The following is a 13,431-nucleotide window of genomic DNA, read 5'->3' as shown; positions in this document are numbered from 1 at the left end:
CCCTGCTGGCCTCACTAACACCTCTTCCAGCAGCAACCTGGTTTTCTCAGGAGTCTCCCCATCCAGGTACTGACCAGGCTCAGCCCTGCTTAGCTTCAAGGGGCAACCAGTCTTGGGCTACAGGGTGATATGGCTGCTGGCGGAAAGAAGGAAAACTGTAACTCTGAAATCAGTCCATATTAATCACATCATTACTGTAAATGTCCAGAATTGTTGGAGTTTCTTTGTTCAGTGGTTCATGCTGGTTGTCCTGATCTAGAAACAGACAGACATGATAAAACCATTTTTTCCATATGAACTGGGGTAATCCCATGCTCTGAATCCATTGAGCTTTTGATACCAATATATTTAAGTGTCATAATGAGTACAAACAAGCAACCTTACAACTGTTTTCACCCCCTAACCGTGATATATATATATATACACAGATCAGTTAATTCAAACCAGGGTGGGAAATTAGCACCCGCGACCAGCCAATGTTGGGTACTTTTTCAAAGTGGTAGGGGACTTTGCCTTGTATACCAGCCACAGTGGCGGCACAACATGCTGTTGCTAAAAAAAACAATAATGCACATTTGTCGAGTAACTAATTTGATTGGTTTTCAGCGCTAGTCTGTGTGTCACGGCGCTAAACGGACCGTGACACATATAGCTGAGCTGAGGTACAGACGAAATAAAAATTATCGGTTAAAGAAATGTGGCGACATATCCCCAGTGTTAAGAGGCCTGCCGCAGAGTCAGCAGAAGCTATGAATGTACAAACTGTTGAGGGCGAAGTAAAGAAAAAGAGAAGGCACTTTTTGAACAAGTGGCGCATTGATGATGAAGGGAAACCGAGGGAATGGTTAGCCTACCTTCCCAATGACCAGTCCATGCACTGTACTTGCTGTCGAACCAATGCGTTGTCAGAAAATGCAAACAATTTGTTCGTTAGAGGAACAACTAACCTTAAATTAGAGGCAATAAAAGACCACGAGTCATCCAAGTCTCATATCAAGTGCACTGCCATACAGCTGGCGAAGATGGGTCCCCAGGAGCAGAGTGTGGCAATAAAGGCTATCTGCTCTATGCAATTGGCGCAGTTGGACTGAATGAGAATTCTATTCAGAAACATCCATGCGATCGGCAAAAAGGGCAGACCTTTTCGGGACTATGTTTGGATGTGCAAGTAAGTGAATAACTAACTTGAAGTTGTGTTTTGTGATGGCTAGATAGCTGTTTTAGCAGCCGCGAGGATTGGCGCCGATGGGTGTTCCGGAGCTCGATTACATGTCAGTTAAACTTTTCATCTCCAATCCTATCTGTATTTGTAAGAAGTGCCACTGTCCTGAGTTGAAAGATAGCCTACTTTACAGCTTTATTATCGAGTTAATAGGCATGTGTTCGTGTGGGCTGCCGTCCATTTCCTAAGTTTCTGAAATGCAAACATTTTGAGACTACTTTTTTTTTTAAAGGGCGTGCGCCCGTGAGCACCCACGGAGGAAAACATAAATCGGCGCCTATGAGTGCAGCATAACTCATATTGTTAAATGGATCAAACGAATTACATATTTGTAATGGAGGTCAATGTTATCAAAGTCACAGTTCTCATTTTAACTCGTTTCAGAGTGGATGAGCAGAAAGGACTGGTGATAGGGAAAACTTATCAGAACAAGAGGCAGGCCAGGGTTTTCATGCACTACATTGCTGAGGTGTCGAGGAGGCAGTTTAAAAATAAGACTGATAGTGGAACTCAAGGATGTGCTGATCACCTTTCTGATATTATTGATTTTCTCAGAGAAGGAAGCAAACTCACTGCATTTGCTGTCTGAGAGCAATTCATTGGGAATCTGGCTTGGGGGGTTTGTTAGACTCTCTACAGTAGCAAAAAGAGTGCGTGTGTTGTTTAAGTTGATGTTTATAATATTCGAGAAGAAAGTCTGTTTAGCTTTGCCTAGTTCCATATTGAAAGCATGGATGCTGTCTTTGTAGATGTTATAATGGACTACAAGTTTTGTCTTCCGCCACATGCGCTCTACTTTTCTGCATTGTCTTCTCATATTTTGCACTGCTGTTGAGTTTCTCCAAGCTGCTTTTAGTCTGCCACTCTTCTTCCTGACTTTCACAGGAGCAATATCATCAATTACACTTTTAACTTTTGAGTTAAAAGAATCAAGGAGAAAATCAACAGAGTCTGCAGATATGCTTGGTGTTAAGGATATAGCCTTCATAAATAGTACACTAGTGTTCTCATTTAAGCATCTCTTCTTGACAGACACAGATCTCGCTTCAGTGGCAGGAGAGATCAATATATCAAAGAAAATACAGAAATGATCGGACAGTGCTACATCCTTAATAACAATCGATGAAATGTTTAGACCCTTACTGATAAGTAAATCTAGAGTGTGTCCACGATTGTGTGTGGGTCCATGTACATGCTGAATCAGATCAAAAGTTTTGAAAACAGTTTTGATTTCTTTTGCCATATTGTTTTCTGCATTATCTACTGTATGTGGATGTTAAATTCTCCAGCAATAGCAAAACAGTCAAACTCTGAGGTAATTGTTGATAACAGTTCTGTAAAGTCCTCAGCTAAGGCTGGAGAGTATTTTGGAGGCCTGTAAATAATGATAAGTAAAATGCGTGGAGCACCTTTTAACACAGTACCCAGATATTCGAAAGATGGGTAATTCCCAAATGATATTTGCTTACATTGATAGACATCTTTAAAAAGAGCAGATACACCCCCACCTCTTCTACCCACTCTGCAGACACTCATAAAAGTAAAGTTAGGAGGGGATGTTTCATTGAGGACTGTTGCACTGCAGCTGTCTTCTAGCCAGGTTTCATTTAGAAACATAAAATCTAGGTTGTTTGTGGTTATTAAGTCAATGACTAGAAGTGATTTATTTTTAACTGAGTGGATGTTTAAAAGTGCTAACTTAACAGTTTTACTTTTAGTCCCCTCAACAATCTTAGTTTGACGTGTAATAGGCACTAGATTAGTTGAGTTTGCTGTACAGCTTTTGAAGGCCTTAGACTTTCTATCATGTAATAGAACAGCAATAGAGAAAGATACACTGGGCTTCCGCTTGTTCTGTAAACATTTGAGAAAGTTACTGTTATCATAGCAGTGACCCAACACATATCACTGAGAGCTGGTATCAGTTGTTTTTGGTTCACCTCGAGCAGATGGAGGAGGGTGTGGGCCCTGGCGTTGTGGCAGAGGCCGAAGAGCTCTCACAGGAGGAGGGGGAGGGCGAGCTGGGCCCTCAGGCTTTGGTGGTTGCGGTGCCTGCCGTTTTTTGGTTGATATCTGGGGGCTTCCAGCAAAAGAGTGGGATAGTTTGGTTCCATCATACACCAGTTCTTCCATTTTCTGTGAGAAGCACAGAAGTGGAGTTGCTGGAGAGAGGGATAATGTGTGTGGTGAAAGGGGCTGTTGCTCTGGTGTCCTGTGGTCATTCATACTGTGTCCAGGTGTGTGTGTGTGTGTGCCGTTCAGATTGAGTGGATTGGCACATACTGCAGAAGGATGATTTAGGGAGAAGTAGATATTGTCCTTTAACACTCTTGAACCAAGTTTGTTTGGGTGGTGGCCATCCTGATGAAACAGTTGTCTCTGACTCCAGAAAAGATTGAAGTTGTCAATGAAGTTCACTCCTTTTACATTGCAGGTTTTTTGCAGCCATGTATTAAGCCCAAGCAACCGTGAAAACCTGTTTGTTCCTCTTGCTGGTAGTGGTCCACTGATGAATGTTTGAACTTTCAGTCTTTTAAGTGTTTCAAAAAGTTCATTGAAATCCTTCTTAAGGAGTTCTGACTGCTCTTTATGAATATCATTCTTCCTCACATGAATGATGAGTCGATTTGCAGTCTTATGTTTCATCAGAATGTTCTGAAGTTCCCTGTTTACATCGGAAGTTGTTGCTTGTGGAAGGCAGCACGTAGTTGTATCCCTGCTGCTAATGTTTCTGATTATGGAGTCCCCCACTATCAGAGTCCTGGGCTCTGCTGCGCTCTGAGCTGAGTGCCGCTGTCTGCTCGACCTTGAGCGCCAGTTAGCATCAGTGTTAGCTACTGGCTGATTCGATCTTTGTTTAATCACATTCACCTCGTTTGGGGATTCCACATCTACATTCATTAATACTTCAAATCTGTTCTCAAAGTGTATAGGCAGTGGTAGGAAACCAGTATTTGCAATCCTTGTCAGAGCTGTATCTGGGGTAGAGGATTCTACTGCGGCAATATGTGATGCTCGTGACAATCTGATGTCTCGAGTGTCTTTGGGTCTCGCTCCCTGTTTGTGCCATCGATTTGTATGTCGATCAGTTACAGCTTGTTTCTCTACACTCAGTATGGCCTGTCGAGGAGCACTAGTTTCATGGGACTCACCGGCTGTATGCTGAGGGCGTCCATGACGAAGCTCTGTTGTGTGTTCTGTCTGGTTTGGTGGTCCCGCAAGTAACTTTGTTTCAAGAACTGCAATCCTTTGTGAAAGTCTGTGGCAGTTAGTGCAGCAAGTAGATTCTTGAACCAGAAGAGGCATTTTCTCTCTTATCCTTTTGAATGTAGGCAGTTGTGTTTTCCTTTCCCCGGAATGTAAGCTGGTCGGATAAATGAATTCTGCTTTTTTGTAGTAATCCAAGCTTTGTCGTTTGAGGACTGATCTGATTTGCTGAAGTCAAAATTAGGTGATAAAAGGAGATACAATATAAAAATATAAAAGTGATAGAGCAAAGCACGGAGCAATAAGCAAGAGTGTCCGAACAGTAGCTGAGCAGGAAGTGTAATGCATTGGATCCAGGTGTAGTGATGTTCAGCTGCTTTATGCACGACTGCCTGACCCACCTCAGCAACCTGTCTGCATCCATGCAACAGCCATCTCCAACAGTGGCAGAGGTTCAGACCAGCCTGATAGCCACACAGGCTGTCTTAACTAAGCACAATAACAGGTGTGTGTGTGTATGCATGTGTATGGGGCAGAATATTTTGAAATATAATTAATATAACATTGTGATTTGTTGTGTTCAATTATAAGACCTAGACCCAGGCTTAGGGCATGCCTAGAAAATCCAGCGGACACCTTTGAGGGTGTAACCTTGGCAGCACCCAGAGATGACCTCTCGCTGGCTCGTGTGAACTCCACAAAGGACAAGCTGATAGACAAATTTTGCAGCAGTATGGCGACACGATTTTGTGACTTCAGCTCTGGAGTACTACATGCTTTCAAACTGGTGGATATCACAAGCTGGCCTGATGCAGATACATGTGAAGGTTATTATCAAGCACATTTAACATGATATGTGTTTTACATCTTGAAGTTGAAACCTTTTACGGTTTGTGCAACCTTAAGTTTTCCTTGTGTGTGTCTGCAGATTTTGGAGATGCAGATGTGGAGTGTCTCATAAAGCACTTTGGTCCACTATTGGCCTCCTCTGGGGCCGATTTGGATCTGATTCCAGACCAGCGGACATTCCTCAAGAGCAGTTTGTACCAGCAGCATCCGAACATGGACCAGCTGACCTGGCCAGAGATAAATCAGAGACTGGGAGGCCAGTGCCCTGATTTCCTTCAGCTTGTCAATGTATTACTGCGTATTCCAGCCTCCACAGCAGACTGTGAACGGGGTTTCAATTTAATGAAACAAGTGATGAGTGACTGGAGGTCAGGTCTGAGGTCGGACACGCTATCTGACCTGCTCACAGAGTGCAGCTGTCCAGCCCTGACATTGAAGACTTTGACCCCGACTCAGCCATACAGCTGTGGCATCAGGCCAGCGTCAGAGCGAGCAGGCCAGATTTCATGGAAAGAGGAGCCAAGAAGAAGAAAGACCCAACTTGAAGATGAGAAGGAGACGTCTGAGGAGGAAGATGATGATGACTCTGAAGAAGACTAAAGTGACACTTTAATGCTATGTTACTGAGAGATGAGTCAATATTTTTTTGTTTTGTTCATTAAAGTGTAAGTTGCAGGTTAACCACCACAGCCAATTAATGTGTAAATTAAAGTGCTCTATATGTATATATGTATTTATTTCTGTCTTAAAATGCGTTAAAATAACATTTATTGGGGTTTCTTCAAAGGTAGCGTGTTTTTACGTTAACTGGGTGATGACGTCATAAGAGGAACTCGCAACCCATACTCTGCTAGATTCCTACTGTATTATGGCTATTTGGAGAACGACTGAGGATGTGGGAAACCATCAAATTCTTTATGGACCACAGTCGTCATGTAGAATAGCAAGAAGGGACAACGACTGAAGACATTATTTACTTACATGGTGTCAAGTCGGTCCAAATCAGAGCTGTATGCACACACTGCACAGGCACCAATCGCTAGTCTCATCGACGCCTCAAACATCATGTAATAACCTTCCTCAATCCACGCATTTTCTCACGATTTAATTAGCGATGTTTATTGTCAGAAAAGAAAAAGAGAGATCGATGTCCCCATCACTGTTTGTGTGGGATCAGTTGAATCAGCAGTGTGTGTGCGCTGCCGTGAGGTGAACGCGTTTTGGAGTTTAGTGGAACAGCTCGACCTGCGACCGGCTGATCTGACGAGCCTGAACCCGTTTGTTTTGCGAATAGCTTATAATTCTCATTTCAGGCAGGATCACGGTCCCCTTGAAGTCAGCACACACGAGTATGTTTACAATTGAGTTATTTTATCCATAATTTTTTTTATCATATAAAACATACAACCAACTTTTCTGTAGTTATGTAAGGCATCTATAGCTTTCAAAGAAATACAACATTGAAGAGTACCATACTTAATGCACGAGTAATTACATTTAGATAAAAACCAACATTAAGTTTGCTACATCCCTATACCTAGGCAATACAGCATACAGGCAGGCTGTACATTGGGCATATGGCATTCTGGGGAGGCATATACGTAAGCCGATACCATCCTGCGTGGTTTCAGCCATCCGACATCACTTCCAAGAAGGACGGATTTGAAAGGCCTCATTTGGATGAAGATTAGCTTAATTACCCCTTTCAGTTTTTTTAAGAGTTTAGTGGTATGTTTGTGGTGTTGTGAGCGTACATCCCCAACCCCCTCATTGAAATAGATCTAAAAAACAGTAGACAGAAGACATGAATTTAATTTCAATAAAATTTGTTTATTATTATTTGGTTATTGTTATTATACCTGTGAAACAGATTAAATCTGAAAAGACTCAAAGGTTAGACAAAATGTGATACATTTAGTACAGTATCTTGCTATATGATTTTGGAAGTCCTATCAAACAGAATAAATCTGAAGAGTCAAAGCTTAGACAAAATTTGAAACATTTATTAGATGGTTGCGTTCTGGGACTCACACATGCACAAACACATGCAAAGTGACCCATGACAAAACAACAACTATAAGCTCCCACCACCAGGTACAATTACAAGCAAATAAAAGACAAAGCAACACTAACATGCAACAGCACACAATGACAGACCATGGCAAGCGACATGCAGAATTTCAGTGACAGGATCCCACCACCAAGTAAAATTACAGAACAAAAGGAGAAGGCGCAACCAACAAACAACCACTACAAGCACACAGAACACAAACAAAACAAAAACATGCAGCATGCAAAAAATAATGAAGGGTACCGAGAACGATACATACCCACTCACTCACTCATACCTTTACTCCGGTAGGGTCATGACTATAAAAAAACAAAGAGGTTATGTTACAGCTGCCAATTACAAATATAAAATCTCAAAATTAGGAAATGATTACGGTATGATTATTAATAACAGATTCTAAATTCAACTTTTGCTAAAACGTGATTTTTGTGTAAGATAAAAGTTAACTGCTTCCTGTTTTGGAATTTGATTAAAGGATTTTGAGATGGGGGCAGGGCAGGTGCTATTCAAGGAAGCACTGGATTCTCTGAGTGCCGCAGGCGATCTGGTGTAGCTTTCTTGTAAGGACTGTATGAGTGCTGATGCATATCCTGGGGAAATGAAAAACATGTAGATCACATTCACTGATTACCAAGGTCTCATGCATACATATCCAAATATGATGGAAACTGACTGAAACTACTGACCATATGAGGCCTTCTGTTTAACTGTCCGGACTGTGTGTTCACCTTTCCGGAACCCCGGGTATTGCACGGCATACTTTGCAACACCACCACTTGTTTGCGCAACTTCGCGGCTGCCATTACAGTTGTAGTGCAGAGCTGCCAACAGAAGTCTATAGGAAATCACAAAATGAGAGCAGATTTTGAGATAGAAATATCAGATGTCTGTATGACATGCCAATATGAGATGTAGTTAATCCATTTCGCAACACTGACCTACTGTACATCCCAAGGTAAGAAAACCCTGTGTGTTTGGGAGCGAAGAGCAGGATGAGGGAGTGAAATGCCTCAAGGGAAAAGGTTTGGTGCTGTGGCGACAGCTGCTTCACATCCTTCAGCAAGGATGCCTTTGTGACAACACCCTCCAGTTTCACCGCAACCGTTGAGCCTGTAAAAAAAAAAAAAAAAAAGAGAGTCCCAAACAAAACATTGATTAAATTGTATTAGAACACAGGTTCCAGCAAAAAATCTCTCAGGTCACAATATCATAAAACCATAGAGTACACATATTTCATGGTGTATACCTGGTTCTAGCCACTCCTTTTTCCGTTGCTCCCCCTCCAGAGGTAGATGAGCACAACAGGGAAAGGCAGGAGTGTCATGCTCATGGATGTCCTGTATGTGGTTCACCATGCTCTTCCACTTGGCCTCCATGACCTCTGGGTTGCCATCAGGAGTGGAGGCTGCAGTCCAGTAGAGGTGGTTTATAATTGCAGGCCTCCACAACATCAGGTCCCCACAGTCCTTTTCCTTGGCCGCCGTGTCCAAAGCCTTGCTGAGACCTTGTTTACAACAAATGGAAAGTATTATATCGATGGAAATGTAATTTCAAGAATTACCTTAAAGCTTCCAACATCGGGATACATACCTTTCCCGACATGCCAGACATCAAAGAAATGCCTTGTCCCCTCAGTACACGTTTCCTCTCGCACCCACTTGGCAACCTTAAAAGTAATACACAAACTGTTAGGAAGCTTGCACTATCTTGCCATCAGTGCATCAGCATGAGTACATTCTTCTGGCATCAGTGTATATTAAACCATCCCTGTCATCATTCAGGCCTGGCAGGATGAACAGGCTGTGGTCAGCAATGACCTCGGGGGGATGGGTGGTGACCTAATTGTTGCAGGTGACTGTAGTTAATGCACTATTTACATGGTCTGATATGCTTTGTAAGACTTACTTATTCCCAGGTCTCCTTGACATTTTGGCAGGAATTGAAACCACTCAGTAATAGAGGGGAGAATTTATACATCTATATTGTATATCTTTGTATTTACCTGGCGATGCCTGTCGGTGATGAGGGTCGACACTTGAAGATCCTGCCCCCTGAGGAGGGTTATGCTCCTCTTCAAACCCTCTAACTCGCACCAGTTGCTATTCGGGACCTCTGAGCACTGCAAAATGACACAATCACTGTAAGTGGTGAAAGTGGATAAACTTTATTTCTTTGTCTGATAACATCACACTTACCTGGACAAGCTGAAGGTCGACAACCTTATTTATTCTCTCCTCAATCAGCGAGTAGGTCCCGTATTTCGCACAATGTCCAGGAGAGTCTGACCTGGGTATGATTATTTGTATTTTTTTGTAATTGTAATTGTGTTAAAGATACAACATAGCACATCAGACCATGTCATCTGTAAACATGTCTCATATTAACATCAGGCAAATTGTGCATTACCTACAGTCCCCTGCTACAATCAGGCCACCCCCCATCTCCTTCAATTCACTTATAATGGTTGCTTGTTCTTCCTGCCAGGCCTGAATCACGATAGGGATGGTGTAGTAACGCTGGTGGCGGAAGAATGTATTCTTGCTGATACACTGTAGACCAAATAATGTCAGCATTCTGAGAGTTTGGGTTGGTAGACATCCCGAAAAATGAATTGCCCCACTCAGAAGTAGGTTGCAGGCTGGCATGTTTCTGTGCAAAATTGGCTGGTTTTGCCAGAACCGCTGGAAGCCACATGTTGCACAGACCTACCATATGCAGAAAATAAATCAGAAAATTATCAGGTCACTGTGGAATAAGTAAAACACTAAAATCCAAACATTACTGAAATTATAAAAGGTTCACTCTATATAATTTTTCAAACAGGTTCTTCTTACCTGCTTTATTTTGATAAATGTGCCACCCTGCTGCACCATCCTACCGTTAGATTCACTACAACAGGCAGGGCAAATGGTGAACAGGGCCATCAGCTGGTCTTTGCACACAATGTATTTATCTGGACCACTGTAAAACAAAAAGAGAATATTAGATACTTCATTCATCCGAGGGGGAATGTATGTATCCAGTAGCTTATACAACCACACTGCAACACAACACACATACAAACATCTCACACACATGAAAATAACTCACAGAAATGTAAAAAGTAAAGTAAAGGGCATGTAAAGTGATACAAAGGCTTGGTAGGGACTGACCCTATGATACATTGACCATGACTAGGTGCTATGGTAGACAGACATCACAGTTTAAAGTTAGGAGGCTTATCGTCTCACTTTAGGTCAGAGTCACTTGGATGAGGTGGCGGATCCTCATATGATGCCTCCTCATCTGAGGACACGTCCTCTTCATCAGGCACCCAGGATGTGTCACTTCTGATGAAAGACGCCTCTTCATCACTATTATCAGGACTGGCAAGGGGTGTAGATGTTCTTATGCGTGTGGTCTGTGTCCCCACACTGACCATCTTGGGCCTTACCTGCACAGCTGTGTCAGAGAAGCATAAGACAAACATAGCCACAATGACAATGATGGTATAATAATGCTGCTATGTTTTGGTTTAAACAACAATAGCTTATTAATCAGTGTACATATATGAATGTGAATAATACATACAGTGTGATTTTGGAATATGTCAAATATATATATTGAAACAATCTACATTGTTAAAAGCGCTATATAAATGAAGATGACTTGACTATGTTTACTGATGTTTAGCCTCCACTACAATCCTGAACCCCAGACTAAAATATATCCCTAGACTTACCAAAGGACTTTCCATGAGGTTTCAGATCACACTGCGACCCAGTGTGACATAGGCCAGATGCAGGTGGAAGGGTTTCGGGCTCAGGAATGTCAGGATTTTCTTGGAGTGTTACATTTTCAAAAATCTTGTGTGAGAACCAGTGAAAACAGGGGAGAATCACAAGCATAATGAGTAAGAAAGTATGTAAACATGTATTTATATAATACATTGTCTAACACAGGTCTTATGAGCAAACACTCATGGCAAGGCATTTAACGTTTGGGAGCTATGCGAGAAGATAGCCTTATCACTACTCCTAACTTTCAGCACCAGTGATGGCTACAGTAGCAAAAGTGTAATGTCTGTCTGCCTCGGGTATGCTAATATTTAGCTACTTCTGGATATTTTCATTTAGCTTTGGAAATTTTCACGAAGTATGCTTTTCTAATAATTCTAGTAGTATTAGTCGTAAGACGTTAGAGGGAGTGCACTCTCAAAAACAAAGTAAAGGCGAAGGTATTTGTTGCGCTCCTCAGACGAACAACGTCTAGCTCTGCCACCAGTAAATTACGCTCAGGCCAATCCAAACTTTTTCATCCGTCCTCACTGGTGGTAGAACGCGCTACCAGTACCTAACGTTATACTAGAGCAGGGACATCCCTCTTCAAAAAACTCATGAAGACCCAGTTACTTAGAGAATATCTCCTCTCGTAGCACTACTTACAACTAACCCGGCTAATTCTGACTAGAACTGACACTTGACTGTACAAAAACAGCTCTCACTGACGCGCATACTAGCCAACTATTGTAGAATAGCTCAGACTTACCTCAGTCAACTCTCGCTTTCGGCGGGCACACCGAAACTTGACAGGCTTCTTTATCCGGACAGGACAGGCAGAGGAGCAGGAATGGGAATGCCGTGAGGGAATGGCATCCGAAATTAGTTTAACCCGGCATTTAAACCCCATGTTAAGCCGACGCATGTCTCCAGGGTCATAGTCATCGTCAGTGAAGTGCTCGCTGCATATGACGGCTGACTTGGTCACAGAGGCAGCAGTAAAATCCGCCCGCTTGGTAGCCACAAACCTCACCCAGGCACGAATCAAACTTTTGGCCTTGGGGAAATTGTGGACCCTGTGCCCTGTTTTGGACGAATTTGTACATCCTGCACAAACACAACGGTTTACCATTTTTCTAGCGTAGCCTAGTACTATGGATTATGCCGGTAACTCTACTAGTGAGTTCCTCTTATGACGTCACGCCCCATCTAGTGGAAGGGAGCGGGAGTTTTAAAAACCACTGTTAAAAGTGCCAACTTTTCATATTATATTCAGCATTTTGGTATAAAAAACAATGGTAGGCGGTTTTTATCTATATGTTTAATAAACACATTGCATTATCTTCGTGAAAAATTTAACCTGCAACTTACACTTTAAGCATGTAGGCCTACAGTTACTGTAGAATATGACCAAACTGACCAAACATGATTTTACCATGGTCTCGCAGGTTTTTTTCACATCACTTTTTATTTGCCTATAAGCGAATGTATGTATGCGAATCAGAGCATGTGAGCGGTGAGAATCTCAGCTCATCGCTCACAGAACTGTTCACCCCTCCGCTACCCCGCTCAAAGCTACATCAGGCCGCTCCGCTCATTATCGCTCAGCGCTCAACGCAGTTTGCTTCACGCTCCACTCAAATTGCCCCCCACTCGCTCCAAAAAAGGAAAAAAATCGACATGTATTTCACTTTTAGCTTAGACCACAGCCTTACCTCCTAAAGAACTAATGAGCAACAACAACATTTTTCAAATAGAAATGTTTTATTTCAAATTACAAATTAGGCCTATGTAAGAAAGAATATCGCCTACACAAAAAGTCCTGTAAAATTAAACGAATAAATGGGCCTAATAATATAAATAAAAATTATATAAACAAAAATATACTTAAAAGTTTTAAAAGTAAATTAACTATTAAGCCAGAATTTTGATAAGTGAACTTTTGCGCAACGCGCACGATTAAAATTTAAATTGGCTTATATCCATTGTACACACAAACTGCTGTAAAATAAAATGAATAAATGGGCCTAATAATATAAATATTATTACGGACGACACAAATTAAATAAAACAAACCATTAGGCCTACTTGAATGACAAAACAAATTTGTTTGAATATTACGCTATATTTAATTTACATTTTGTTACAAGTTACCGTATTCAGTTGGCTAACCTTTTGCTTCCCAGCGTTCACGTAGCACACTTTCATGTTTTCGAGAGATGTGTCTTTTTAGATTCCAAAATGAATCTTTACTGACTGAAACGATGTCTCCACATTCGTTTTCTTGTACCACATTATCATTGTTAGTTAGTTTTATATTAATA

At 41.8% G+C, this 13,431-nt stretch overlaps 2 protein-coding genes across 2 annotated transcripts; one reads left to right on the top strand and one right to left on the bottom strand.

Annotated features, from left to right (window-relative positions):
- The first annotated feature begins 2,907 nt into the window (after positions 1-2,907).
- LOC311289236 (uncharacterized protein) lies at positions 2,908-12,633 on the top strand. The gene is made up of 4 exons (XM_084407073.1): positions 2,908-4,934; positions 5,021-5,256; positions 5,358-5,941; positions 12,487-12,633. The coding sequence occupies exons 1-3, from the start codon at positions 4,795-4,797 to the stop codon at positions 5,876-5,878; spliced, it is 897 nt and encodes a 298-aa protein (XP_084263199.1). The 5' UTR covers positions 2,908-4,794; the 3' UTR covers positions 5,879-5,941; positions 12,487-12,633.
- On the bottom strand, positions 7,177-12,250 carry LOC311289208 (uncharacterized protein). Its single transcript, XM_084407026.1, has 12 exons — positions 11,877-12,250; positions 11,071-11,194; positions 10,580-10,790; positions 10,184-10,310; positions 9,756-10,054; positions 9,545-9,635; positions 9,352-9,468; positions 8,940-9,015; positions 8,596-8,853; positions 8,288-8,459; positions 8,036-8,184; positions 7,177-7,939 (listed from the first exon to the last, which is right to left on the bottom strand). Exons 1-12 carry the CDS (start codon positions 12,237-12,239, stop codon positions 7,752-7,754), a joined length of 2,175 nt encoding a protein of 724 aa, XP_084263152.1. The 5' UTR covers positions 12,240-12,250; the 3' UTR covers positions 7,177-7,751.
- Positions 12,634-13,431: the final 798 nt, after the last annotated feature.

Source organism: Rutilus rutilus, assembly GCF_951802725.1.
Source record: "Rutilus rutilus genome assembly, chromosome: 4".
NCBI classification, from domain to species: domain Eukaryota; kingdom Metazoa; phylum Chordata; class Actinopteri; order Cypriniformes; family Leuciscidae; genus Rutilus; species Rutilus rutilus.
This window is presented reverse-complemented; position numbering and strand designations above follow the sequence as displayed.

Excerpts from the sequence above, each read along its gene's own strand:
- LOC311289236 (XM_084407073.1), top strand. The coding sequence starts at position 4,795 with ATGTTCAGCTGCTTTATGCACGACTGCCTGACCCACCTCAGCAACCTG. Across the intron at positions 4,935-5,020 it reads TTAACTAAGCACAATAACAG|ACCTAGACCCAGGCTTAGGG; the intron begins GTGTGTGTGTGT and ends TTCAATTATAAG. Across the intron at positions 5,257-5,357 it reads TGATGCAGATACATGTGAAG|ATTTTGGAGATGCAGATGTG; the intron begins GTTATTATCAAG and ends GTGTGTCTGCAG.
- LOC311289208 (XM_084407026.1), bottom strand. The coding sequence starts at position 12,239 with ATGGTAAACCGTTGTGTTTGTGCAGGATGTACAAATTCGTCCAAAACA. Across the intron at positions 10,791-11,070 it reads ACCTCATGGAAAGTCCTTTG|CTGTGCAGGTAAGGCCCAAG; the intron begins GTAAGTCTAGGG and ends TCTCTGACACAG. Across the intron at positions 7,940-8,035 it reads TAAACAGAAGGCCTCATATG|GATATGCATCAGCACTCATA; the intron begins GTCAGTAGTTTC and ends TCATTTCCCCAG.